The 25,520-nt window shown below is 48.3% G+C and overlaps 1 protein-coding gene across 5 annotated transcripts in view; it reads left to right on the top strand.

Annotated features, from left to right (window-relative positions):
• LOC119972486 (coiled-coil domain-containing protein 178) overlaps positions 1–25,520 on the top strand; it is a 479,785-nt gene that overhangs the window by 301,412 nt on the left and 152,853 nt on the right. For 4 of the 5 annotated variants that reach the window (XM_038809253.1, XM_038809254.1, XM_038809255.1 and 1 more), the window contains one exon: positions 6,844–6,993. The exons of the other annotated variant lie outside the window; for it this stretch is intronic. In XM_038809253.1, coding sequence (XP_038665181.1) covers positions 6,844–6,993 — 150 coding nt within the window. The remainder of the gene's footprint in view (positions 1–6,843; positions 6,994–25,520) is intronic. 5 annotated transcript variants of the gene reach the window in all.

The following is a 25,520-nucleotide window of genomic DNA, read 5'->3' as shown; positions in this document are numbered from 1 at the left end:
TGTGGGCCGGGGGGGGTAGAGGAGAGGCGTTATCGCCATGGGGAACGGGTCAGGCGGGGCGAGCTGGCCTGGGGCGAGCAGTCAATAAGCTATGGCTAGCCGGCAGGGGAGAGGGGCAGGTTGCCCTCTGATCCGGCTGATTACCTGGAACGTGAGGGGACTGAATGGGCCGGTTAAGAGAACTAGGGTATTTTCTCATCTGAAGGGGCTGAAGGCGGACGTGGCTATGCTCCAGGAGACCCACTTGAAGGTGGCGGACCAGGTTCGTCTGAGGAAGGGGTGGGTGGGGCAGGTTTTTCACTCAGGATTGGATGCGAAGAACCGGGGGGTAGCGATTCTGGTGGGGAAGAGGGTGGCGTTCGAGGCGGCTGTGGTGGTGTCGGACAAGGAGGGCAGGTATATCATGGTGAAGGGTAGGCTGCAAGGAGAGAAGGTGGTGCTGGTAAATGTATATGCCCCGAATTGGGATGATGCCGGCTTCATGAGGCGCTTGTTGGGCCGCATTCCGGACCTGGAGGCGGGGGGCCTGATCATGGGGGGAGACTTTAACACAGTGCTGGATCCCCCACTGGACCGGTCCAGTTCAAGGACGGGTAGGAGACCGGCGGCGGCCAAAATGCTGAGGGGGGTTTATGAACCAGATGGGAGGGGTGGATCCCTGGAGGTTTGGGAGGCCGAGAGCGCGGGAGTATTCTTTTTTCTCCCATGTCCATAGGGTTTATTCCCGAATAGATTTTTTCGTCCTGAGCAGGGGATTGATCCCGAAGGTGCAGGATGCAGAGTATTCGGCCATAGCGATTTCAGACCATGCTCCGCACTGGGTTGATCTGGAGATGGGGGAGGCACGGGACCAGCGCCCGCTCTGGCGCCTGGATGTGGGGATGCTGGCGGAGGAGGAGGTGTGTAGGAGGGTCCGGGGAAGTATTGAGGGGTATCTGGATACCAACGACACGGGGGAGGTCCGGGTGGGGATGGTCTGGGAGGCTCTGAAAGCAGTGATCCGGGGGGAGCTGATCTCCATCCGGGCCCATAGGGAAAGGAGGGAGAGGAAGGAGAGGGAGAGACTGGTGAGGGAGCTCCTGGATGTGGACAGGAGATACGCGGAGGCACCGGAGGAGGGGTTGCTGGTGGAACGGCGTAGTTTGCAGGCCAAATTTGACTTGTTGACCACCAGAAAGGCGGAGACACAGTGGAGGAGGTCGCAGGGCGCGGTATATGAGTATGGGGAGAAGGCGAGCAGGATGTTGGCGCATCAGCTCCGCAGGCGAGATGCGGCTAGGGAAATTGGTGGAGTGACGGATAGGGGTGGGAATGTAGTGCAGAAGGGGACAGAAGTAAATGGGGTCTTTAGGGACTTCTACGAGGGACTGTACCGGTCAGAACCTCCGATGGGGAGAGCGGGGATGTAGAGCTTCATGAACAGGCTATGTTTCCCAAGGGTTCAAGAGGAGCTGGTAGAGGGGCTGGGGGCGCCGATAGAGTTGGAGGAGCTAGTCAGGGGGATTGGACAAATGCAGTCAGGTAAGGCGCCGGGGCCGGACGGGTTCCCGGTGGAATTTTATAAAAAGTATGCGGATCTGGTGGGCCCCGTGTTGGTGCGAGCCTTCAATGAGGCATGGGAGGGGGGGGCTTTGCCCCCGACGATGTCGCGGGCACTGATCTCTCTGATCCTGAAGCGGGATAAGGACCCCTTGCAGTGTGGATCATACAGGCCTATCTCGCTCCTCAATGTTGACGCTAAGTTGCTGGCGAAGATCCTGGCCACCAGGATAGAGGACTGTGTGCCAGGGGTGATACACGAGGATCAGACAGGATTTGTCAAGGGACACGAATTTGTCAACACGAATGTGCGGAGACTGCTAAATGTTATTATGATGCCGGCAGTGGAGGGGGAGGCGGAGATAGTGGTGGCGCTGGATGCGGAGAAAGCGTTTGATAGAGTTGAGTGGGGGTACCTGTGGGAGGTGCTGGAGCGGTTCGGATTCGGGGAGGGATTCATCAAATGGGTGAGGCTGCTCTACGCGGCTCCGATGGCAAGTGTAGTTACCAATGGAAGGAGATCAGAGTACTTTAGGCTGTACCGTGGGACCAGGCAAGGGTGCCCCCTGTCTCCCTTGCTCTTTGCACTGGCGATTGAACCTTTGGCTATGGCGTTGAGGGTGTCAGGGAGATGGAGGGGTCTGGTGCGGGGTGGGGAGGAACATCGTGTATCAATGTATGCGGACGACCTGCCTTTGTATGTGGCGGATCCAGAAGGGGGAATGCCGGGGGTGATGGAGCTGTTAGCGGAATTTGGGGGCTTCTCGGGCTATAAGTTAAATTTAGGCAAGAGTGAGGTATTTGTAGTACACCCGGGTGATCAGGAGGAGGGAATTGGGAGACTCCCATTTAAGAGGGCAGTGAAGAGTTTCAGATGCCTGGGGGTGCAGGTGGCCAGGAGATGGGGGACTCTCCATAAGCTTAATTTTACCAGGCTGGTGGAGCAGATGGAGGAGGAATTTAAAAGGTGGGACATGGTACCGCTATCGTTGGCGGGTAGAGTGCAGTCCGTCAAAATTACGGTTCTCCCGAGGTTCTTGTTCCTTTTTCAGTGTTTGCCCATCTTTATCCCTAGGGCCTTTTTTAGAAGGGTGACTAGTAGCATCATGAGCTTTGTTTGGGCGCATGGGACCCCGAGGGTGAAGAGGGTCTTCTTGGAGCGGGGTAGAGATGGGGGGGGCTGGCGTTACCCAATCTCTCGGGGTATTATTGGGCGGCCAATGTGTCGATGGTGCGCAAGTGGATAATGGAGGGGGAGGGGGCAGCATGGAAACGGATGGAGAGGGCGTCCTGTGGAGATACAAGCCTGGGGGCCCTGGTAACGGCGCCGTGGCCGCTCCCTCCTACGAGGTATACCACGAGTCCGGTGGTGGCGGCTACCCTCAAGATTTGGGGGCAGTGGAGGCGACATAGGGGAGAAGTGGGGGGCTCGATGGAGGCTCCGTTAAGGGGGAACCATAGGTTCGTCCCGGGGAACATTGATGGGGGATTTCAGGGTTGGCACAGAGCGGGCATCAGACAGCTGAGGGACCTGTTTATTGATGGGAGGTTTGCGAGCCTGGGGGAGTTGGAGGAGAAATTTGGGCTCCCCCGGGGAACATGTTCAGGTATCTGCAGGTAAAGGCATTAGCTAGGCGGCAGGTGGAGGGATTCCCTTCGCTTCCCGCGAGGGGGGTGAGCGACAGGGTGCTTTCGGGGGTTTGGGTCGGAGAGGGGAAGATATCTGATATCTACAAGGTTATGCAGGAGGCGGAGGAGGCGTCAGTAGAGGAGCTGAAAGCTAAGTGGGAGGGGGAACTGGGGGAACAGATCGAAGACGGGACATGGGCTGATGCCCTGGAGAGGGTTAATTCTTCCTCCTCGTGTGCGCGGCTTAGCCTCATCCAATTCAAGGTGCTGCACCGGGCCCACATGACTGGGACGAGGATGAGTAGGTTCTTTGGGGATGAAGACAGGTGTGTCAGGTGCTCGGGGAGTCCAGCGATCCATGCCCATATGTTCTGGGCATGCCCGGCACTGGAGGAGTTCTGGAAGGGGGTGGCGAGGATGGTGTCGAGGGTGGTGGGATCCAGGGTCAAGCCAGGATGGGGACTCGCGATTTTTGGGGTTGGGGTGGAGCCGGGAGTGCAGGAGGCGAAAGAGGCCGGTGTGCTGGCCTTTGCGTCCCTAGTAGCCCGGCGAAGGATCTTGCTACAATGGAAGGATGCGAGGCCCCCAAGCGTGGAGACCTGGATCAATGACATGGCGGGTTTCATTAAGCTAGAGAAGGTCAAATTCGCCCTGAGAGAGTCGGTACAAGGGTTCTTTAGGCGGTGGCAACCTTTTCTCGACTTTCTGGCTCAACGATAGGGTACAGGGACAGTAGCAGCAGCAACCCGGGGGGGAGGGGGGGAAGGGGGAGGGACAAGTGGGGGGGGGCGGTCAATGACTATGTTTGTTTATTTAATTTTAATTTATTTTTAAGTTCTTTTGTTGTTCATTGGGGTTGGGGGGGTGGGGGGATGTGATACATACGGTCTGGGGGTGTTACAGTTATTATGGGTTATTTTGTTGCATTTCATTGTTGTTATGTTTTATATTTTCTGTAAAAAATTCCAATAAAAATTATATTTAAAAAAAAATGCATACAATAATCAGTAACTGTTAATAGCCTCACAAAGACCACGAGGGATTTCTGATTGATCTCCCATGGGCTTCATGAAATATGAGTTTCCATATTGAGAGAACTGAGGCCCACCCAATAGGGACTCACCAGCGTGGCCTTAAATATTGACCCCCACCCTCGGACCGGCAGTACCCGATAGTCCCGGGCTGGGACATTTGTTTTGTAAGCCACGGCTACAGCCTTATTTGTGTTGGAAAATAAACCTGCTTTGCCTTTTAGCCTGCGCCTCCTTGAATTATTACAGTGTCAAAAAACTTTATTATTAAAATATTGTAAAATTGGGGGGAAAAAGGCAAAAAGATTTTCACCCTTTGAGAGCTCTATTACCCAAGAGCCTTCCAGTTGGCCAACTCCAAATGGGCAAAAGGCACCAGGGGAAACTCGTGTTGGGGCTCATTTAAATGCAGCAATAGCACTTAAAGCCATTTTAAAAGGCCTGCTGGAGGATTACACTTAGTGCTTAATTGATGCAGCTCTAGCTAAATGGATCTGAGACAGATTTTCAGTCCCCAACACCTGTTTGACTCCTGTCATTGACCATCCTAACATAAAATATACCCTGATGTGTACATTCTGCTGAGAACATCTTTATGATTGTGGAAAATAATGCAATGGGCATTAATGGTGCTGAAGGATGTGTGAATGACATTATTGCTGAAGGTGTTTTGGTCTATTCATTTAGTACATGTGGATAACAATATTCTCTGAAGGAGTACATAGCTAAATGTACCTTAGATGAATGCATAAGACACAAATCTTCAAGGCTGCAGCCACTTTTTTAGTGTGTCATGTTCTGACCTTGTTTCCAAATTGTCCTCTTCAGCTTTATCCATGTTTAAGCTTCTCTCTGTAGACAAGATCTAAACCTTAGGGCACATGATGATAATCTTGGAGACCTCGGGTATAAGGTGTCCCTGATATTTTTAGACAGTTGAAGTGCTACTTCAAACTTCTAATGGTGTACCCAACAATGAACCTTGTGATGGCTTGGCCTTGTTCTAACTGTGCAATATTTTTGAAACATTGGCGCCATTGGTCAGTGCTGAAGGATGGAAATGTATTGCTGCTTTAAGTTGGTGACACAAATGATGAAGTCCGAGGTTCCTAATTAATTATGTCCTTAATGCATTTGTGGACAGCAAACCAGGTAATATTGTGGATAACCCCACTGCTGGCTCAAAGTATCTGAAGCATAAAACATGACAAATAATGATGATCTCAATTGCTACTGCAATTGTTGTCCAGAGTGCAGATAGTGGGTGGAAGTCTTTCTGCAGCAGGTATCATCGCTGAACTAGCTTTCTACAGATTTGTTCCTCAATCATTCCAGGTTGTTGTGCCTGGGATAATACACACAATGAGTGGCAAGTGATAGGCATAAACTGTACCTCCGCCTATCCCAGTTCCTATTCATTCCCTCTGCCATATCCAAATAAGAAGGTAGTGCTCATTGTGTACTGTCTACAAATTAACTTCCTGTAGCAAACACTGCTTCTGCAAGGCTCCAAGTAACATCAACCAGAAACAAAATATGGTAGATTTCTTAATTGGAGAAAACAACAAAATAATTCAGAGCAATATAATAGTTAAAGTCTCGAAGGAATTCAAACTCAAGAACCAAAAAGAATTGGAAGCTTTGGAAGTCCGAGAGCGAATGAAGGCCAACAAGGATATGGGGGTGATGTGTGAAGGGGACTAACATGCCAAATAAGGAACTTGATTAAGAATGCCATTTCACTTCAATACTTTACAGCCATCAATCCAAAGAGGTTTGTTTCAAACACGAGCTTTCGGAGTGCAGCTCCTTCCTCAGTGGAAGGAGTTGCACTCCGAAAGCTCGTGTTTGAAACAAACCTGTTGGACTTTAAGTTGGTGTTGTAAGACTTCTTACTGTGCTCACCCCAGTCCAGCGCCTGCATCTCCACATCATCAATCCAAAGAAACATTCTTTCCATTAACATGGGGTGCATCTAGCATCAGAGATGAAAAACAAATACCTAATGGCACCACCAAATCGCCACTGATTTTTTTTAATGAGCTTTCAGGTTGATGAAAGATATCTTATACAAAAGATGAATACAACCAAACAAATAAAATATTGCTGAAGAAAGAAACGTTGAAGCTGTTCATCTTGCGCTCAAGAGGACAGCTGCGCAAGATAAACCAACAGCAAATTCTTATTCCCTTTATCTTAATTAGCTCTCCTGATGAGTACATGATTAAAATCTTCAATAATGTGTCTCTCTTTCCAATAATAATAATCTTTATTGTCACAAATAGGCTTACAGTAACACTGCAATAAAGTTTCTGTGAAAAGCCCCTCGTTGCCACACTCCGGCACCTGTTCAGGTACACAGAAGGAGAATTCAGAATGTCTAATTCACCTTCCAGCACGTCTTTCAGGACTTGTGGGAGGAAACCGGAGCACCCGGAGGAAACCCCCGCAGACACAGGAAGTACATACAGACTCCGCACAGACAGTGACCCAAGCCGCAAATTGAACCTGAGACCCTGGCGCAGTGAAGTAACAGTGATAACCACGGTGCTACTGTGCCGCCCGAATAAAACACTGTTTTGGGAATTGAATTAAGGTTTACTTTGCAAACTGTAACATTTATTTCTGTTAATTGTCTTTCCAGGTCAAACTTGCCTTAGCATTTATGGAAAATACTAATCGAACTGAAGAGTATCATCAACTACAGCAAACTTACAAAAGAGCAAAACTAAAACTTGCAGATACCTATAATGACAGACAGAAGACAGAAGTATGCATTAAAGATTATTTGCAGGTAATTTGAATATATAATGAAAATAAATTAAAAAGCTTACTGAGACCTTATTCTGTGAGGTATAGCAAGGGAATGTATCACCTGTTGAGTTTTTACTCAGCTGAAGTCAGGAGAAAGAAAGATATCAAGTCTATGTGCTGAGTAATATGTTCCAAAGCGAGGGGCTGGACCAGCACTGGAAACCTTCGCACTTCCATGCCTGTCATTGCTACATTTATTGAGGTTGGTGAATGTGTTTGGGGCTCACAGGCAGTGAGCATCTGACCCAATCATTGTTGGAGGGTGGGATGTCCAACTTCCAAAGTTGTTGGCCATGACCCAGAACAAGGTCACGACCAGTAATTTATAGGGCCCCCTAGCATGGGGAAGTGCCAACGGAGTCATCAAATCTTGGAACTTGGCAGAGTTCTGCAGTCCTTTGGAACGTTAGACATTTTCAGGCCTTTAAGGTAAGTGTACATTTGTGTGATATCTGATGTGACCAACGTTTGACAATTAGCAGAAATAGCATCTCTTTTGGATAGCACAGAGGAGTTCTCTTGTTGTTCCATGTTTCCTTCCAGAGATGTCAGAGCTGCGGGAGTGAGGGGCGAGTAAGGGGAGAAGGAGAAAACCAACCCCTTGATGTAATGACAACTTTCTGAATGCTCACCTTAGTGCAGTCTTTAATTGATGTGATTACACACACCATCCAGCAGGAAGAGGAGAAATCCATCCAAAACACATGCTGCCTGGGAGGAAGGAGCTGCTGAGGTGCGGGTGGTCTGAATGTCAGAAGAGGCTCAATGACCTCATGAGGGCAGTAAAGCTGAGTAAGTCCTCAGTATGTGTAATCTTGTGCCAGTATGCTACAGGAGACCGTTGTGAATGCAGGAAGCATGTTGGCTGGAGCTTCAAGACAGCATGATACAGCAAAGGCATTGTTTTTAGTGCTGATGTCAGTGTCCACTTATGCTTTTGGTTCAGTTGGATGGTGGAGTGTTTGCAGCCTGTTCAATTGAGGAAAGTGCACAGCACCTAGGCTTCCAAGCACTCTGCTAATAATGCACCGGCTGCATGCCGTCAAATGAGCTAACATTGCTAATGATTGCAATGTTAACACTTCTTTTGGGGAAGCATGCCCGCAATGCCCCTGAGTAAAGCCAGATGGGAGGGGATGTGCCAAACCTCGTGGTGCTGATTCCATTTAAGGAGGAGGTTTTGATGCTGTCTGAATCCCAGTCATCCAGCTATATTGATTGGCAGAGGCGAGATCAGAGAAAGGCAGGAGCCTGGTGAGCTAGCAATTAGCAGAAACCGATGGAAAAGGATGATAGTGCAAGTCGGAGGTGGATGGAGGCTTGGCATGATGCATTGAAACTCAAAAATCTCATTTTGACACCAGAATACAGGGAAACCATACTCAGAAGCTTCTGATATTGGATCAAGTGTGAATTGTGTCTGCCTCTCATGGTGGACATAACTAATGTTGCTGAGCTTTGTGACTTAGCACAGATGTGGAAAGGTTTGTGATGACCCGCTACCTCCCTTATTTCAGTCTCTCTGTCACAGATGAAGCCTTTTCCACAAACCCTCGTCTGGATGCCAAGCTGCCACTCCGCTCCAATGTTGGGGAAGAAGTCTTGGAAGATGCAGTATCACATCCTCTTTCTGTCCCAAGCACCAGTGTAGATACTGTACCATAGCACAGACTAGCATGTTGGAATGTGGGCATGCACAGTCTGGTGAGGGCATTGTTGCATGTGCAGCTGCCAGACATTGTGGTGTAACATGCCTCACACAGTCGGAGTGTCTAGGGTAATCCAGACTGATTCCAAGTCATCCATGATGTGGCAGATCCTGGGTGTCCAGTGCAAGGTCTATGGAGATTTGGCAGATATACCAGAGGGGCTGTTTGCTTTGGCCCAGACTGTGAAGGTGTCTATCCAGGCCATGTGCACTGCAATCACCCACTCTTTGAAGCACCAAGGTTCCCCAATGGACAGACTAGCAGATTTCTGGAGGGGTAAACTTAGTGCATTGCAGACGCAATCATTGGTATGCACTCCAACCTGCGTACTGTTGTCCTCGCTAAGCTCAGGATCCCAGAGCCAGGGCAACAAAGGGACTGGGAGCATGGGTTTCAGACCCAGTTCTTGAAACCTAACCAGAAAGCAGGGAGGACGTAATTCCAGATGATGAGCGCCAGTTTCCTTCATATGGAAGCATCTCAAAAAAAGTGGTGTCCTGAGAGGTGCTTCCGTCTCCAGGCTCTCAGGGAGGCAAAGGCTAACAAGTCAGTCTCTCTCCCCTTCTGCACTCCCGCATCTTCCGATACCCCAAATATCGCCAACTACGGGCTCGGGGCCACCTTTACCCCTAAAATCCCTGCATTGTCCCTGAAAAGAACTCCCAAAATCCTGCCATTTTCGGACAGAACATATGTGTGTTTTGCTGCCCCCTGAAACACCTCTCACATCTGTCCTCCACCTCCGTAAAAATAACCCATTTATGCATATCTTTGTCATCTGTGCTCTGGGCACAACGTTAAATTGAGTTAAGCTCAATCTTGCACATGAGGAAGTCGTGTTTATCTCACCTACCTTTATCCTATCCCCTCAAATGCGCCACCCAGCACATCCTCCCACTTTCTCTTTATCTCCTCTGGCGACGCCTTCTTCCTCTCCATTAACTGTCTATAAATATGAGAGATCTTACCCTCTACTATCTCATCCTCAGACACTATCTTTTCCAGCAACGAAGGGGGCGGTAACCACTGAAACATGGCCAGCTCCTTTCTCACAAAATTCCTAACCTGCAAGTACCGGAACCCATTCCCCCCTCAGAAGCTGAAACTTTCCCAGTGGTTCCCTAATTCTGCAAATCTACCTTCCACAAACAAGTCCCGAAACCTCTCTATCGCCTCCCGTTCCCAAACCCTTTATGTTAAATCCAACCCCACTGGAATAAATCTATGATTCCCACATATCGGTGCCCATAGTGACATTTCCTCCAGCTTAAATGTGAAACTGATTGCAAATTCTGAAAGAAGCAACCATCACTGGACCCATAGAGTATTTGGCCGGTGAGAATGGAAGCAGAGCCATCACCAGTGCCCTCAGACTCGGTCCTATACACGAAGCTTCCTCCATCCATCCCCAAACCAACCCTCCCTCCACGATCCATTTCTGAACCTTCTCAGCATTTGCTGCCCAAAATAGTTAATCAAATTTGGCAACACCAACCCCCGCCCCCGGACCAGTTCTTGAACATAAATAGAAATTCTGGAAGGATCGACATTTTCACGGTTTGAACCTGCCCTGCCAGCGATAATGGGAGAACGTTCCACCTTGTTAAATCCTCCTTCACCCACTCCACCAAGATGGCCACATTCAACTTGTGTAACAGAGCCCAGCTAGCTGCCACACGTATTCACAGATACCGAAAACTTGAATTGACCAGCCGAAACGGCAACTTCTCCAGACCCCTATCTTATCCCTGGGAATTCACCGGAAACACCTCACTCTTTCCCATGTTTAGTTTGTACCCCAAAAAAGAGCCAAATATACTCAGCATCTCCCTAATCTTGCTCATACTGGAGATCCGGTATAAAAACTCGTCTGCATATAGGAACACTCTGTTCCATACCCTCTTCTTGGGGCCTCACGGTAGCATGGTGGTTAGCATCAATGCTTCACAGCTCCAGGGTCCCAGGTTCGATTCCCGGCTGGGTCACTGTCTGTGTGGAGTCTGCACGTCCTCCCCGTGTGTGCGTGGGTTTCCTCCGGGTGCTCCGGTTTCCTCCCACAGTCCAAAGATGTGCGGGTTAGGTGGATTGGCCATGCTAAATTGCCCGTAGTGTAAGGTTAATGGGGAGATTGTTGGGTTATGGGTCTACGGGTTACGTGGGTTTAAGTAGGGTGATCATTGTTCGGCACAACATTGAGGGCTGAAGGGCCTGTTCTGTGCTGTACTGTTCTATGTTCTATGTTCTATGTTCTCTATTCCCCTCCAATCCCTTGATGCCCTAAGCGCAATCGGCAGCGGCTCAATCGCCAAAGCAAAATCTAATGGGGAGAGTGGACATCCCAGCCTTGTGTCCCTGTGCAAATGAAAATACCCCAAACTTATTGTGTTAGTGCAAACACTATCCGCAGCGGCCCTAAACAACTGTCTAATCCAGGCAATGAACCCCGGCCCAAACCCAAGCCAACCCAAAACCACATTCAACCCGGTCGAAAGCCTCCTCCGTGTCCATGGAAATTATTATCTCTGTTATCTGATCAGTTGCGGGTGTCATCACTAAGTTTATTAACCTTATGTTGGTCGACAATTGTCACCCCTTCATAAAGCCCATCTGGTCATCAGCTATCATCCCAGGCAAACAATCCTCCAAGCGTGTTGTCAGCACCTTAGCTGACTTCACATCCGAATTTAGTCGTGATATCGGCCAATAAGACCCACACTCCTCGGGATCCTTATCCTTTTTCAAAATTAGCGGAATCGATGCTTGTGTCAAAGTTGGCGGAAGCTCCTCCCGGGCTAGTGAGTCATTGAATATTTCCATTGGACAAGGCCCCAGCTCCGTCGCAAAGTTTTTATAAAGTTCCACTGGAAATCCGTGCGGGCTCGGAGCCTTCACAGACTGCATTGAAACAATGCACCTCATCACCTCCTCAAACCCATTTGGGGCCTGAAGCCCCTGCACTTTCCCCTCCTCCACTACCAGGTAACCCCAGCTGTACAAGAACTGTTTCATGTCCGAGTCCCCTCCCGGGGGACCACCCCGCCCCCGGGGTCCTTTATCTACCCAATCTTCCTCGAAGCTGCCTGTCGTCCCAACTGGTGTGCCATCAATCTACTGGCCTTCTCCCCATGTTCATAAAATGGCCCCCATACCTGGCACAACTGGCTAATCGCCTTCCCCGTACAACAGTTCAAACTCTATCTGGACTTCTTCAACAACTCCTCCTCTGAGGTGGCTAAATATTGCCGATCCACTGCAAAACGTCCTCCACCAACTTCTGTCTTTCCATCCTCCCCACTGTAGTGATATCATGGTAGTGTTGTAATTCACCAACTGACCACTAGGGGTCTCACTAGTACATAAGTGAATGTTAGAGTCAGGTGACCCCTGACTGGCTGGAGGAAGCTGGAGAGAGGTTGCTTGTGCTTCATCTTATTGTTATTCATCAGTAGTTTTGTGTATAGTTCAACCACAATTAATAAATTGTATATAGCTTTAGGTGCAAGTGTTCTTGTAATATAAATCAGGCCATCTGACAAGAACATTACACCCACCTTCTACCTTAATTCCTTAATCACCATTAGCTCCCCCCTAATTACAACCTTCAATGCCTCCCAGAACGTGGAGGGAGAGATCTCCTTGTTCTTATTGAATTCAACATACCTGCCTATAGGCACCCTAATCCTCTCGCATACCCCCTGATCCGCCAAGAGTGCCACATCTAACTTCCACAGTGGTTGCTGGGTGTCCCCCTTCTCCAGGCACAATTCCACAAAGTGCAGCGTGTGGTCTGATATGACAATCACCGAGTATTTTTGATCCTACCACCCCTGGGAGCATTGCCTTATCCATAATAAGAAAATAAATAGGGGAGTACACCCAGTGTACATGTGAGGAGAAAGAAAACTCCTTGGCCCTCGGCCGCCCCAAATCTCCACAGATCAACACCCTCCATCCGCACCATGAACCCAAGCAACGTCTTCACCACTCCCGATACTGATGTGTTGGGTACTTTGGATCTGTGGAGACTGCGTTTACATTAGCAGTAACATACACAAGGTACCAACACTTGAAACAGTACAACACTATTTTATTAAGCTAGGAACTGTTGAACATACTTTCATTGTGGGTCGACACTATGTTACATTAAACTGAAGACCTATGCCTATCCTGACCAGTCTAGACTGTTAGCAGATGGTGACGATCTGTGCTACAAGCTGTGCACTCTGACCTTCTCAGAGGCTGCATCCCGAATGAGCTGGAATACTAGTGCCCTCTGGCTTTATAGTGAGCGTGCCCTAACTGGTGATTGGCTGCTGTGTTGCGTGTTGATTGGTCTTGCAGTGTGTCAGTCAGTGTGTGTCTGCACCATTATATACTGATGTGTATATTATGACATCCCCCCTTTTAAAAAAAAATGTGTGGTCGTGGTAATAAATAATGTGTGGTGAGAATGCTCCTAACTACGTGTGGTATGAAGGCATATTTACAAGACTATGTACATAAACACTAAGCTATTTACATAGGAAGGTGTCTAGTGCAGATGGACAGTATGCAACAAAAGAGTAACTAGAGCAACATTATATACAAACCAGTGAGTCGATTAAACAAAGTAACAAAACAATTCAGAGAGTCCATGAATTAAAAAGGTTTATAAATTTAGTCTCTGAGGTGGGCGACGAATTCTGGTTGACCGCCTCGAGAGTGGGTCAAGAGCCGCCGGTTCTGGAACGGGCTGGACTGTGTCAGAGTCAGAGGGTGGCAGAGCGACAGGGAGCTCTGCAAGGTCCATGGCGGGGTCGTCATGATGGTGAGGCAGAACCTGAAGATCACGTGGCGAGCGCAGGATGAGTCGCAGTGCACGTCGATTGCGCCGCAGAAGAGAGCCATTCGGTAGACGAACCAGGAACGAACAGGGGGCCACTTGACGGAGCACGACAGCGGTGGCGGACCAGCCACCATCTGGAAGATGGACGTAGACGTTGTCATCGGGAGCTAGAACAGGGAGATCATTTGCACGGGAGTCGGAGGCCGCTTTGTGCTGGGCACGAGTTAGCTGCATCCGGTGAAGGACCGGAACGTGGTCGAGGTCCGGGACATGGATGGACGGCACCGTCGTCAGCAGCATGCGATTGAGTAGTTGAGCCGGTGAGAGGCCAGTGGACAAGGGGGCGGAGCGGTAGGCAAGCAAGGCAAGGTAAAAATCAGAACCAGCATCGGCAGCCTTGCATAGGAACTATTTGACGATATGTACTCCTTTCTCTGCTTTGCCATTAGATTCGGGGTACAGGGGACTGGACGTGACATGTGTAAAGTTGTACCGTCTGGCAAAGTTGGACCACTCTTGACTGGCGAAGCAGGGGCCATTGTCGGACATAACCGTGAGCGGGATGCTGTATCGAGCGAAGGTTTCCTTACACGCACGAATGACTGCAGCTGAGGTGAGGTCGTGCAACCTTACCACCTCCGGGTAGTTCGAGTAGTAGTCCACAATGAGGACATAGTCTCGGCCAAGCGCATGGAACAGGTCGATGCCCACCTTGGTCCAGGGAGACGTGACCAACTCATGGGGTTGCAAAGTTTCCCGTGGCTGCACAGGCTAGAATCGCTGACATGTTGAGCACGGTGTTAGCTATGTCCTCGTTAATGCCAGGCCAGTACACTGCCTCACGGACCCGTCGGCGGCATTTCTCCACTCACAGGTGGCCTTCATGGAGCTGTTCAAGGACAGGCTGGTGCATGCTGTGCGGGATGACAATTGGTCCAGTTTGAGAAGAACCCCGTCTACTACCGCCAGATCATCTCTGACATTGTAGAATTGAGGGCATTGGCCTTTGAACCACCCGTCCGTTAAGTGGCGCATGACACGCTGGAACAAGGGGTCGGCAGCCGTTTTGCAACGAATTTGGACGAGGCGTTCACCCGTGGCAGGCAGATTGGAGGCAGCGAATGCCACATGGGCATCAATCTGGCAAGCAAATCCCGCTGGGTCACATGGCGTGGTGACAGACCGGGAGAGGGCGTCAGCAATGATGAGCTCCTTGCCCGGGGTGTATACAAGCTGGAAGTCGTAGCGCCTGAGCTTGAGAAGAATACACTGCAGGCGAGGCGTCATGTCGTTAAGGTCTTTTTGAATGATATTGACCAGTGGTCTATGGTCTGTTTCTACGGTGAACTGAGGGAGTCCGTAGACATAGTCATGGAATTTAACAACTCCGGTAAGAAGGCCCAGGCACTCCTTTTCAATCTGCGCATAGCGCTGTTCGGTGGGGGTCATCGCACGCGACGCGTATGCAACAGGGGCCCATGATGAGGCCTCATCACGTTGAAGGGGCACTGCACCAATGCCGGATTGACTGGCATCTGTAGCAATTTTGGTCTCTTTGGCGGGGTCAAAAAATGCCAAGACTGGGGCCGTGGTCAGCTTCTCCTTGAGATCCCGCCATTCGTGTTCATGGGCAGGGAGCCATTGGAACTCTGTCGTCTTCTTGACCAGGTTCCTGAGAGCCGTGGTGTGAGAGGCGAGGTTAGGGATGAATTTCCCTAAGAAGTTGACCATGCCCAAGAAGCGGAGGACCCTGGGGAAATCTGTAATTGATGCAAACCGTCCAGCTGTCTCTGCTTCTCCAGTGTGAAGGGTGTTCTGTATCGACCTCCTAGTGGCAGTTCTGAGGTGCTAGATTGTTGAAAGGCAGAAATTATGCAAGTATATATCAAAGGCAGAACTGTATTTATGGGGGGTTTCAACTTACACATAGATTGGTTGAGGCAGTCAACTACCTGTCGGAAAGATAGTGAATTTCTGGAATGTGTCTAGGATAGTTTCCTGCAGCAATCTGTTCCAGATACAACAAGGGGACAGACAATATTAGATTTAGTTATAAATATTGAACCGAATTTAATTAGTAGCCTAACTGTGCGCGAACATTTAGCAAATAGTGATCACAACATAATTGAATTCAGTGGGGCGTTTGAAAGAGAAAAGCACGATTCAGGCACTCGAATGTAAGACTTGGGTAAGGCTGAGTTGAATAGGATGAGGCAGAGACTGTTCACGGTAAACTGAGAAGATCTGTTAACGGGTTAAATGACTGAAGAGCAGTAGAGAATATATAAAGAAAGATTTAATGAGATACGGAGCAAGTATATACTCTGAAAGGAAAAGACTACACTTCACAAAAAAACGCCATGAACAAGAGATTAGGGAAGCATAAAACTACAAGAAAGGGCTTACAAAAAAGAGATAGCCCAGATCCGGACAAATGGGATGGATACAAGGATCAGCAAAGGGTCACAAAGCAACTTACAAGAGCTACTAAAAGGATAATGAAAGGAATTTTGCAAATCAATAAGAAGACATTTTATAGTTATATAAAGGGAGAGCGGGTGGTGAAGAGCAATGTGGACCCACTAAAACCTGAAAATGTAGATATTGTCAGTGATAATGGGGAAATGACAGACATGTTGAACAATTACTTTGCCTAAGCGTTTACAGTTGAAAAGAGGGATTACTTGATGGAAGTCGTGAAAAAATTAATAGTCGCTAGAGGACAGGGACTTAATACAATTAACGTAAGTACAGCATCAGTAACTCGGAAATTCATGGATCGAAAGAGTGACAAATCACCAGGACCTGACAGTTTCCATCCAAGGGTGTTAAAGGAAGTAAGTGAGCATTTTGTAGATGCCCGAACTATAATCTTCCAGAGTTCTCTAGATTTAGGAGTAGTCCCTCTGGTTTGGCAAATTGCACATATCATTCCACTTTTTAAGAAGGGTGTAAGGGGAAAACCAGGGAATTACAGACCAATTAGCCTAATATCTGTGGTGGGGAAATTGCTGGAGTCAATATGTTGCAATTGTATAAGGTGTTAGTGCGGCCACACCTGGAGTATTGTGTTCAGTTTTGGTCTCCTTACTTGAGAAAGGACGTACTGGCGCTGGAGGGTGTGCAGAGGAGATTCACTAGGTTAATCCCAGAGCTGAAGGGGTTGGATTATGAGGAGAGGTTGAGTAGACTGGGACTGTACTCGTTGGAATTTAGAAGGATGAGGGGGGATCTTATAGAAACATTTAAAATGATGAAGGGAATAGATAGGATAGATGCGGGCAGGTTGTTTCCACTGGCGGGTGACAGCAGAACTAGGGGGCATAGCCTCAAAATAAGGGGAAGTAGATTTAGGACTGAGTTTAGGAGGAACTTCTTCACCCAAAGGGTTGTGAATCTATGGAATTCCTTGCCCAGTGAAGCAGTTGAGGCTCCTTCATTACATGTTTTTAAGGTAAAGATAGATAGTTTTTTGAAGAATAAAGGGATTAAGGGTTATGGTGTTCGGGCCGGAAAGTGGAGCTGAGTCCACAAAAGATCAGCCATGATCTAATTGAATGGCGGAGCAGGCTCGAGGGGCCAGATGGCCTACTCCTGCTCCTAGTTCTTATGTTCTTATGTAATCAAGGATGGGGTAACTGAACTTCTTGAGACATTTCGGTCAATCAGGGAGAGCCAGCATGGATTTGTGAAGGGAAGGTCCTGCCTAACTAATCTTATTGAGTTTTTTGAAGAGGTGATGAAGGTAGTGGACAGGGGAATATCTATGGATGTCATTTATGTGAACTTCCAGAAGGCGTTTGATGAACCCCACACAAGAGACTCTTAACTAAGGTGGAAACCCACGATGTTGAGGGCAAAATATTGACATGGTTAGGAAATTGGTTGAGTGGCAGGTGACAAAGAGTGGGGATAATGGGTAATTTCTCTAATTGGCAGGAAGGTGACTAGAGGCGTATCACAGGGATCTGTGGTGGGATGGCGAGATTGTTATAAATCAGTTAGGATTATATTGATTGGAGTTTATAAGAGTGAGAGGGGATCTCATTGAAACGTATTCTGACGTAGAATATGTGACATAGAAACATAGGAAAATTCTGACAGGGTTAGACTGGCTAGATTCAGGAAGAATGTTCCCGATAGTGGGGAAATCCAGAACAGTGGTTATAGCTTGTGGATAAGGGGTAGGACTGAGGTGAGGAGAATTTTATTTACCCAGAATGTGGTGAATCTGTGGGATTAACTACCGCAAAAAGTAGTTGGAGCAAAAACATTGTGTAATTTCAAGAAGTAATTGTGTATAACTCTTGGGGCTAAAGGGATCAAAGGATATGGGGAGGTGGGATCAGGTTGTTGAACTTGATGATCAGCCATGATCATAACGAATGGCCTCCTGCTGCTTCTATTTTCTATGTGTGTTTCTAACGTTAATCAGAGCACTTAATGATCCCTCACATATTTCAAGCTGGAACTGGCTGTCCCACCAGCTAATTCACCTGGACTGCACTCGGCAATGCCCCGCTAACAAAGAGGAACAGCTCTTAAACCAATTCCGCAGAGCAAACCCCAGACAACACACAGCAATGCCACCGCGCACACCAGCCTCCGGCCCCACATTTTGTGATGCCGAACTGGCCTGGCTGTTGGACGTAGTGGAGTCCGGTCGGGATACCCTGTACCCCCGAAAGGGTCGGAGGGTCAGTCACAGGGCAGCCGGTGCTGCCTAGGAGGCAGTGACAGTGGCCGTCAGCGTGCGGATTGTAACAAGGAGGGCCACCACCCAGTGCCGTAAGAAGCGAAATGACCTCTCCCGGGCTGCACGGGTGAGTTGGCATCAGCTGCCTGACACCGGTCCTGCCTGCCACTCTCCCCCCCCCCCCCCCCCCCCCCCCCCCCCCCCCCCACACCGATCCACGCACCCACTCCCTGGTCACGGGGAAGTCCCAGTGTTGCAACCCAGCTCTTGGGTGTTTGTTTCCTGACTGTTGCCCCAGTGTTCAGGCAAATTGTCCAGACAGTAACACCCGCCTGTGAGATGGAATGTTTACCCATGGGAATCCACTTGAGAGCTGTGAATTGCTCACATTACTAATATTACTAATTCCCTATTAATGATAGCCTTCGCCTTCAACTGTGCAGCCAGAGGCTGCCATGGTCATTGGGGGTCAAAGTGACTTACAGAATATTGCCGCAGACGGGGCTCTGTCCTGGAGGTTTTCGGTGGGTGTACACGATCTATGGGATGACATGTCAGACCTGCGGGTACTGAGCCGCTTGCCACCCCCAAAGCCCAGGGGCGACCCCCCACCATTGGCAGCCAGCCCCTGCCACCTGCCTTGAGGACTCCCCCCCCCCCCCCCCCCCCCATCCCCACCACCCCCCCATCTCCCCTAGAATTGGGGTATCAGCCCAGGTGCTCTGCGGGCTGACTGCCCATTTTCCAAGCTGGCTACTTACCTCCTCCGATCCCTACATCAACCATTTTGCTATCTTCACATTTTTAAATAGGTGTGCTAAAGGGTCATGCATGACCGGTTAGATCACAGGAGACCGTTTGATAGGGGGTCCTTCCCGTTAATGGACTCGAGATTGGCCTTAATTGCTGATTCGCGGTTTCTCGCCATGCCACAGCGAGATCAGGATGTCACCAACGGGAGCAGGCCAGTTAGATCGGAAACCGATCGGTGCCCAGCGCGGTTCCCAATTTCTGGCTCGCCCGCGATCTAACCAGCTCGCTCGGACTTGTGCTCGGTGTGGTGCAGCCACTACATCGCGCCATTACCTTTGCAAGTGATAAAGGGGTACACACGGGTTAAACCTCAGGGTCAAATATCAAAAATAGATTGCTTTCCATGTTCAAGCAAAACATTCTGTATGGCAATCCACGATTAATAAAATAATGTCAACCTTGTTTTAGATTTTATGTAACTTTGTGTATATTAGTGGAATTAAAATGTACCATAGACAGGTCACATTATATCTGTTTGTACATCCGCTATGTTAGCCCAAATACTGATATGATTGAGAAAATATCTCATCACACATCTAACTAGTGCTTTGAAACTCTTGACTTAATATTTTTCTGTCTCTCTGACTTCTCCTTTCTTCCCTGCTCTTTCTGACTCTTGGCTGGTGTTATTTCAGCAAACAAAACAATAGCACAGACAGTAATCTGAAATTGGTTTTCTTCGTAAAGTATCCCATTCTTACTGCCAGGAATGTATATTGGGTCCAGGTTCTGTTTTCTTAATGAGCTGACTCTGACAGCAGGATGTTTTTCAGATGTAGTAATCATAATGTTTTAAAAATTCATAGCAACTCAACACAACATTTTTAGGATTTAATTGTTTTGCTTAGACAGTATTCAGTATTTTAATGAGGGAGATAAAGATCAGTTAATGTCAGCAGACCGATGGATTGGAATGTTATACTTCACACATTATATTGCCACTTGCAAATCTAATGGGTTTTGTATCTTTTGAACAGAATAATATGTCAGATTTTTTAAATAGCAAATGTTTAAGTAGTGAATCTTATATTTTATTTCCTAACTCTTCAGAATCAATACTGCAGGGGCAAGAAAATGTACCTCTGGCCTCAGCCTCTATATTGACAGCAAATGTCTGAATGCACTGAACCAGGGAAACATAAAAATCAAAACCAAAAAATTCTGATCCTATTACATTTACATTTATTACATTGAATTGTTTTGCTTTGCTAATATTGCTTTTTGTCACTTTCAAAATCAAATGTGCCTTTCTTTATTATAAGCAAAAAGCAATCATATTACTTTAAAATACATAAGCTGCCTTGTATTGCATACTAATTTGAATAATCAGCTTTTGTCACCAGCTACATTGCTTGAAAGGCATATGAGAAATTTGACAAAATGCATTTTGGATGAATTTCCCAGAGTAAATGTTTGTACTAAAATACACATCGGTGAACACTGCACTGACAGAAGAGCTGGTGGATGTGGCAGTAGTAATCGAAGGTGCTAAGCCAGCTGTCTCGCTCTGTTTGTTTGCTCACTGCTTTGGGCATTTTGCCAACCTCATTGCAAATAACTGCATTAGTCAAGTGTATCAGAATTATTACAACACAGCGTCCATCTCATTTATTGCTGTTTGTGCATTTTCTAAATATTCACATCACAATGAAATAATTTTTCAACTTGCTGACCTTTGTAGCTTCACTAGGCCCAGAAGTTCACTTTTTATCCTGACAAATGTTGACAATGCACCAATATCTGCCAGCCACTTGATGAAATCACGACCTTCCCAGTATGACATGCAGTGAAAACAGAATTCCTGAATGCATCATGACTCATGATGCATGTTTCTAGCCTGTGGGTGGCATGGCTGTGGATAGAAACTTACTACTATTGTAATCTATAATCTCTTACAACAGCAAAATAAATACATAAAAAGTATGCAGATCTCCGTTTAACTGTCCAGTTTCCTTTCACGTATAACTTTAAAAATAAGATATATTCCCATATATTTTAGTACGTTATTCCACATATAGGCTGGATGCAAATATCAAACACCACAACGTGCAAAATACCTGATCATATTTTCTATTGGTTATCAAGCAGAGGCACTATGTTACTTTGCTAGATTAACACAATTTGAAGAAAATGTCCAACTGCTGTTTCAGTAATAACAAATAAAGCATATGCTTTAATTGATATCAAATATGTAGGGAGATTCAGGAACTTAAATTTAATCAATATTTTTTTAAAATACATTTATTGAGGCATTTATAAATAAACATCAAACAAAACCACAACCGGGACAAAAAGATAACCAACAGATAACAAACAGAACACAGCGTAGCTCGATAAATAGCCAACAACCGCACCCCGCCCTCCCTGCCATATCTCCCCACTCTCTCTGCCTCCACTTTTTCTATTTAACCCTAACCCCCCTCCCGCTGACTTAACTGTGCTGGAAGAAATCAATGAACAGTTTCCATACCAGGCGAACCCTTCCATCGACCCTCAAGGTGAATTTAATTTTCTCCAATCTAAGAAACTGCGAGGTCGCTCACCCATACCTCTGGCTTCGGCGGCTCCGAGTCACTCCATCACAACAAGATCCGTCTCCAGGCTTCCAGAGATGCAGAGGCCAGAACATCGGCCTCTCTCGCCCCCTGGACTCCCGGCTCTTCCAACACTCCAAACACTACCAATTCTGGACTCAGAACCACCTTCACCCTCTGTACCTCTGACATCACGTCAGTGAACCCCTGCCAAAATCCCTGCAACTTCGGGCAGGCCCAAAACATGTGAACATGATTCCCGGGCACCCCCCGCACACTGCCCACATCTAACCTCAACCCCCTCAATGAACCTACTCATTCTGGCCACCGTCCTATGCGCCCCATGGATGACCTTAAATTGAATGAGACTCAACCTGGCACACGAAGAGGACCCAATCACCCTCTTCAAGGCTTCCTCCCATAACCCAGCCTCCAGCTCTCACCCCAGCTCCTCATCCCACTTTCACTTAACTACTCCTATCTGGGCACCCTCCCAGTCCATCAATTCCATTTATATCTCCGACACCTTGCTCTCTCCCACCCCTATTTTCAACAGCACCTTGTCCTGCAAACCCGGGTGTGGCAGATCAGGAAAAGATGGCACATTCTTCCTCACGTAGTTCCGCACCTGTAAATATCTGAACTCATTTCCCCATGGAAACTCATACTCCTCTACCAGTTCTTCCAAATTCGGGAAGTTGTCCTTCACAAAAAAATCTCCAAACCTCTCGATCCCTACCCGCTGCTAACCATGAAAACTCCCATCCAGTTCCCCCAGAGCGAACTTGTCATTCACACAGATCGGGGCCCAAACCGAGGCCCCCTCAAGCCTCAAGTGCTGTCGCAACTGTCCCCATATCTTCAGGGCCGCCACTACCACCGGGCTTGTGGAGTACCTGGCCGGCGAGAACAGCAGAAGCTCCCTCAACAGCACTCCCAAGCTAGTACCCTTACAAGAGGCTGCCTCCATCCGCTCCCAGACCGATCACTCCCCCACTACCCACTTCTTTACCATGGCTATATTTGCCACCCAATAATAATTCATTAAGTTTGGCAGGGCCAACCTCCCCCCCTCGCCCTCGCATCAACAACGCCTTCTTTACCTGAGGGGTCTTTACCGCCCACACAAATCCCAATATCAACGAGTTAACCTTCTTGTAAAAGGCCTTGGGATAAAAATCGGGAAATTCTGGAATGCAAACGAAAACCTCGGGAGCACAGTCATCTTTACAGCCTCCACCCACTCCGCCAATGGCAACGGAAGCACATTTAAATTTTAAATTTGCCCCTTATTTGCTTCACCAACCTAGCCAGATTCAACTTGTGTAGTTGCTCCCACCCCCATGCCACCTGAATACCCAGATAACTAAAGCTCACCCACACCACCTTAAATGGCAACTTGCCCAATCTCCTCTCCTGTCCCCTCGCCTGAATCGGAAAGACCTAAATTTAATCAATATTAATAGACGCAGCAATAATTAATTTCGCAGGGCAGAAGCCAGCACCCAATGTGCATGTGTTGTGTTTCTTTCTATGCTGCAAACACAAACTCATCAATCATTTCTAAACCCATTACCTTTAAACCTCGAAGGGCAAGGGTAGCAGATGCTTTGGAACACCACGACCTGCAAGTTCCCTCCAAGGCACACAAATTTCTGATCTGGAACTGTATTGTTGTTCCTCACTGTCGCTGGGTCAATATCCTGGAACTCTCTCCCTAATAGCAGTGTGTGTGTACTTACACCACATGGACTGCAGCAGTTCAAGAAGACAGCTCACCACCATCTCAAGGGAAATTAGTGATGGGCAATCCTAGCCAGGGACACCCAAATCCCTTGAATGAATAAAAGATTTTTCAAAACTTAAATAGGAGGGATAAACTATATTATTCTTTATCCAAATATTACAATAGTATATTTTGTCTTTGTTTTCAGATTCCAGCATCCGCAGTAATTTGCTTTTATACCACTGTCACAAACGCGGGCGGAATTCCATGCCCCCCCCCACCCCCAGCCCCCTCCCCGCCGGTGGGATTTTCCGGTCACACCAAATGGAAATTTGAAGGGCTCCCCGCATTTTCCAGCCCAGCCCCTACACAGACAGTAATGCAAAATTCCGCCCGATGAAATACTTTTCCACACTCAGATTTGCAACTAGAGCTGGTAAATGCCTGGCCCAGGGTGGTGTAGAGCCAAGAATGTGCAGGTTAGGTGGATTGGCCATGCTAAATTGCCCTTAGGTTAAACGGGGTTGCTGGGTTACGGGATAGGGTGGAGGTATGGGCTTAAGTAGGGTGCTCTTTCCAAGAGCCGGTGTAGACTCGATGGGCTGAATGGCCTCCTTCTGCACTGTAAATTCTATGATTCCAAATGCATGTTGCTGGAGAACTCTTATTTGTACATCTGTCTTAATCGACTAATACATTATAAACAACATGTGTCACATGACAGATAGGATCATATCCTGTCTGATGATATATACGGGGCAGGATTCTCCATTGATTTGATTTGATTTATTGCCACATGTAAGAAGTACAGTGAAAAGTAATTTTCTGCGGCCGAGGGAACATACACAGAACGTACATAGTAGACAAAAGAATAATCAACAGAGAACATTGACAAATGGTACATCGACAAACAGTGATTGGTTACAATGTGGAACAAGGGGTCAGACAAAACAAACAAAGCAAATGCATGAACAAGAGCAGCATAGGACGTCGTGAATAGTGTTCTTAGAGGGAACAGATCAGTCCGAGGTGGAGTCGTTGAGGAGTCTTGTAGCTGTGGGGAAGAAGCTGTTCCTATGTCTGGATGTGCAAGTCTTCAGACTACTGTACCTTCTGCCTGATGGAAGGGCCTGGAAGAAGGCAATGCCTGGGTGGGATGAGTCTCTGATAATGCTGTCTGCCTTCCTGAGGCAGCGGGTGGTGTATACAGAATCAATGGGAGGATGACAAGCTTGTGTGATGCGTTGGGCTGTGTTCACCACACTCTGCAGTTTCTTGCGATCTTGGACCGAGCAGTTGCCATACCAAGCTGTGATGCAGCCTGATAGGATGCTCTCTATCTCACATCTGGAGAAGTTTGTGAGAGTCGATGCTGACAAGCCAAATTTCTTTAGCTTCCGTAGGAAGTAGAGACGTTGTTGGGCTTTCTTGATTGTTAAATAAATGTGAGTGGATCAGGACAGACTATTGGTGATGGTGACTCCCAGGAACCTAAAGCTATCGACCACCTCCACTTCGGAGCCATTGATGCTGACGGGAGTGTGTGTCGTGCTACGCTTCCTGAAGTCGATGATCCGTTCCTTGGGGCGCGATTCTCCGACCCCCACGCCGGGAGGGAGAATCGCGGGAGTGCTGGGCGAATCACGCCACGCCACCCTGGCACCCCACGCAATTCTCCCACCCCACCCCAAAAATGGCGTGTCGCGTTTTGCGACAGGCCGCTCGGAGAATCGCCGCTCGCCATTTCTAACGCCGAGCGGCGATTCCCTGGCCCGGAGGGGCTGAGCGGCCTGCTAAACCCAACCGGTTCACGCTGGCGCCAACCGCACCTGGTCGCTGCCGGCGTGAACATTGCGCGACCACTGCATGTGGGGCCTGTGGGGGAGCGGAGGGAGGATCGAGAACCACGGGCGTCCTCAGGAGGTGTCTGGCCCGCGATCAGTGCCCACCGATCGTCGGGCCGGCATCTCTAAAAGACGCACTCTTTTCCCTCCGCCGCCCCGCAAGATCAAGCCGCCATGTCTTGCGGGGCAGCGGAGGGGAAGACGGCAACCTGCTCATGCGCGGGTGACGTCACTTAGGTGCCGCCGGCCGCGTCATTCTGTCGCGCCGCTTTGACGCAAGCGTCAAGGCCCGGCGCACGAAATTCACGCGCCGCCGCTCTTAGCCCCGGGGGGGGGGGGGGGGGGAGAATAGGGGGCGAG

This window comes from Scyliorhinus canicula, chromosome 10 (genome assembly GCF_902713615.1).
Source record: "Scyliorhinus canicula chromosome 10, sScyCan1.1, whole genome shotgun sequence".
In the NCBI taxonomy this organism is placed as follows: domain Eukaryota; kingdom Metazoa; phylum Chordata; class Chondrichthyes; order Carcharhiniformes; family Scyliorhinidae; genus Scyliorhinus; species Scyliorhinus canicula.
Note: the sequence above shows the minus strand (reverse complement) of the source record. Positions and strands in the feature narration are given on the sequence as shown.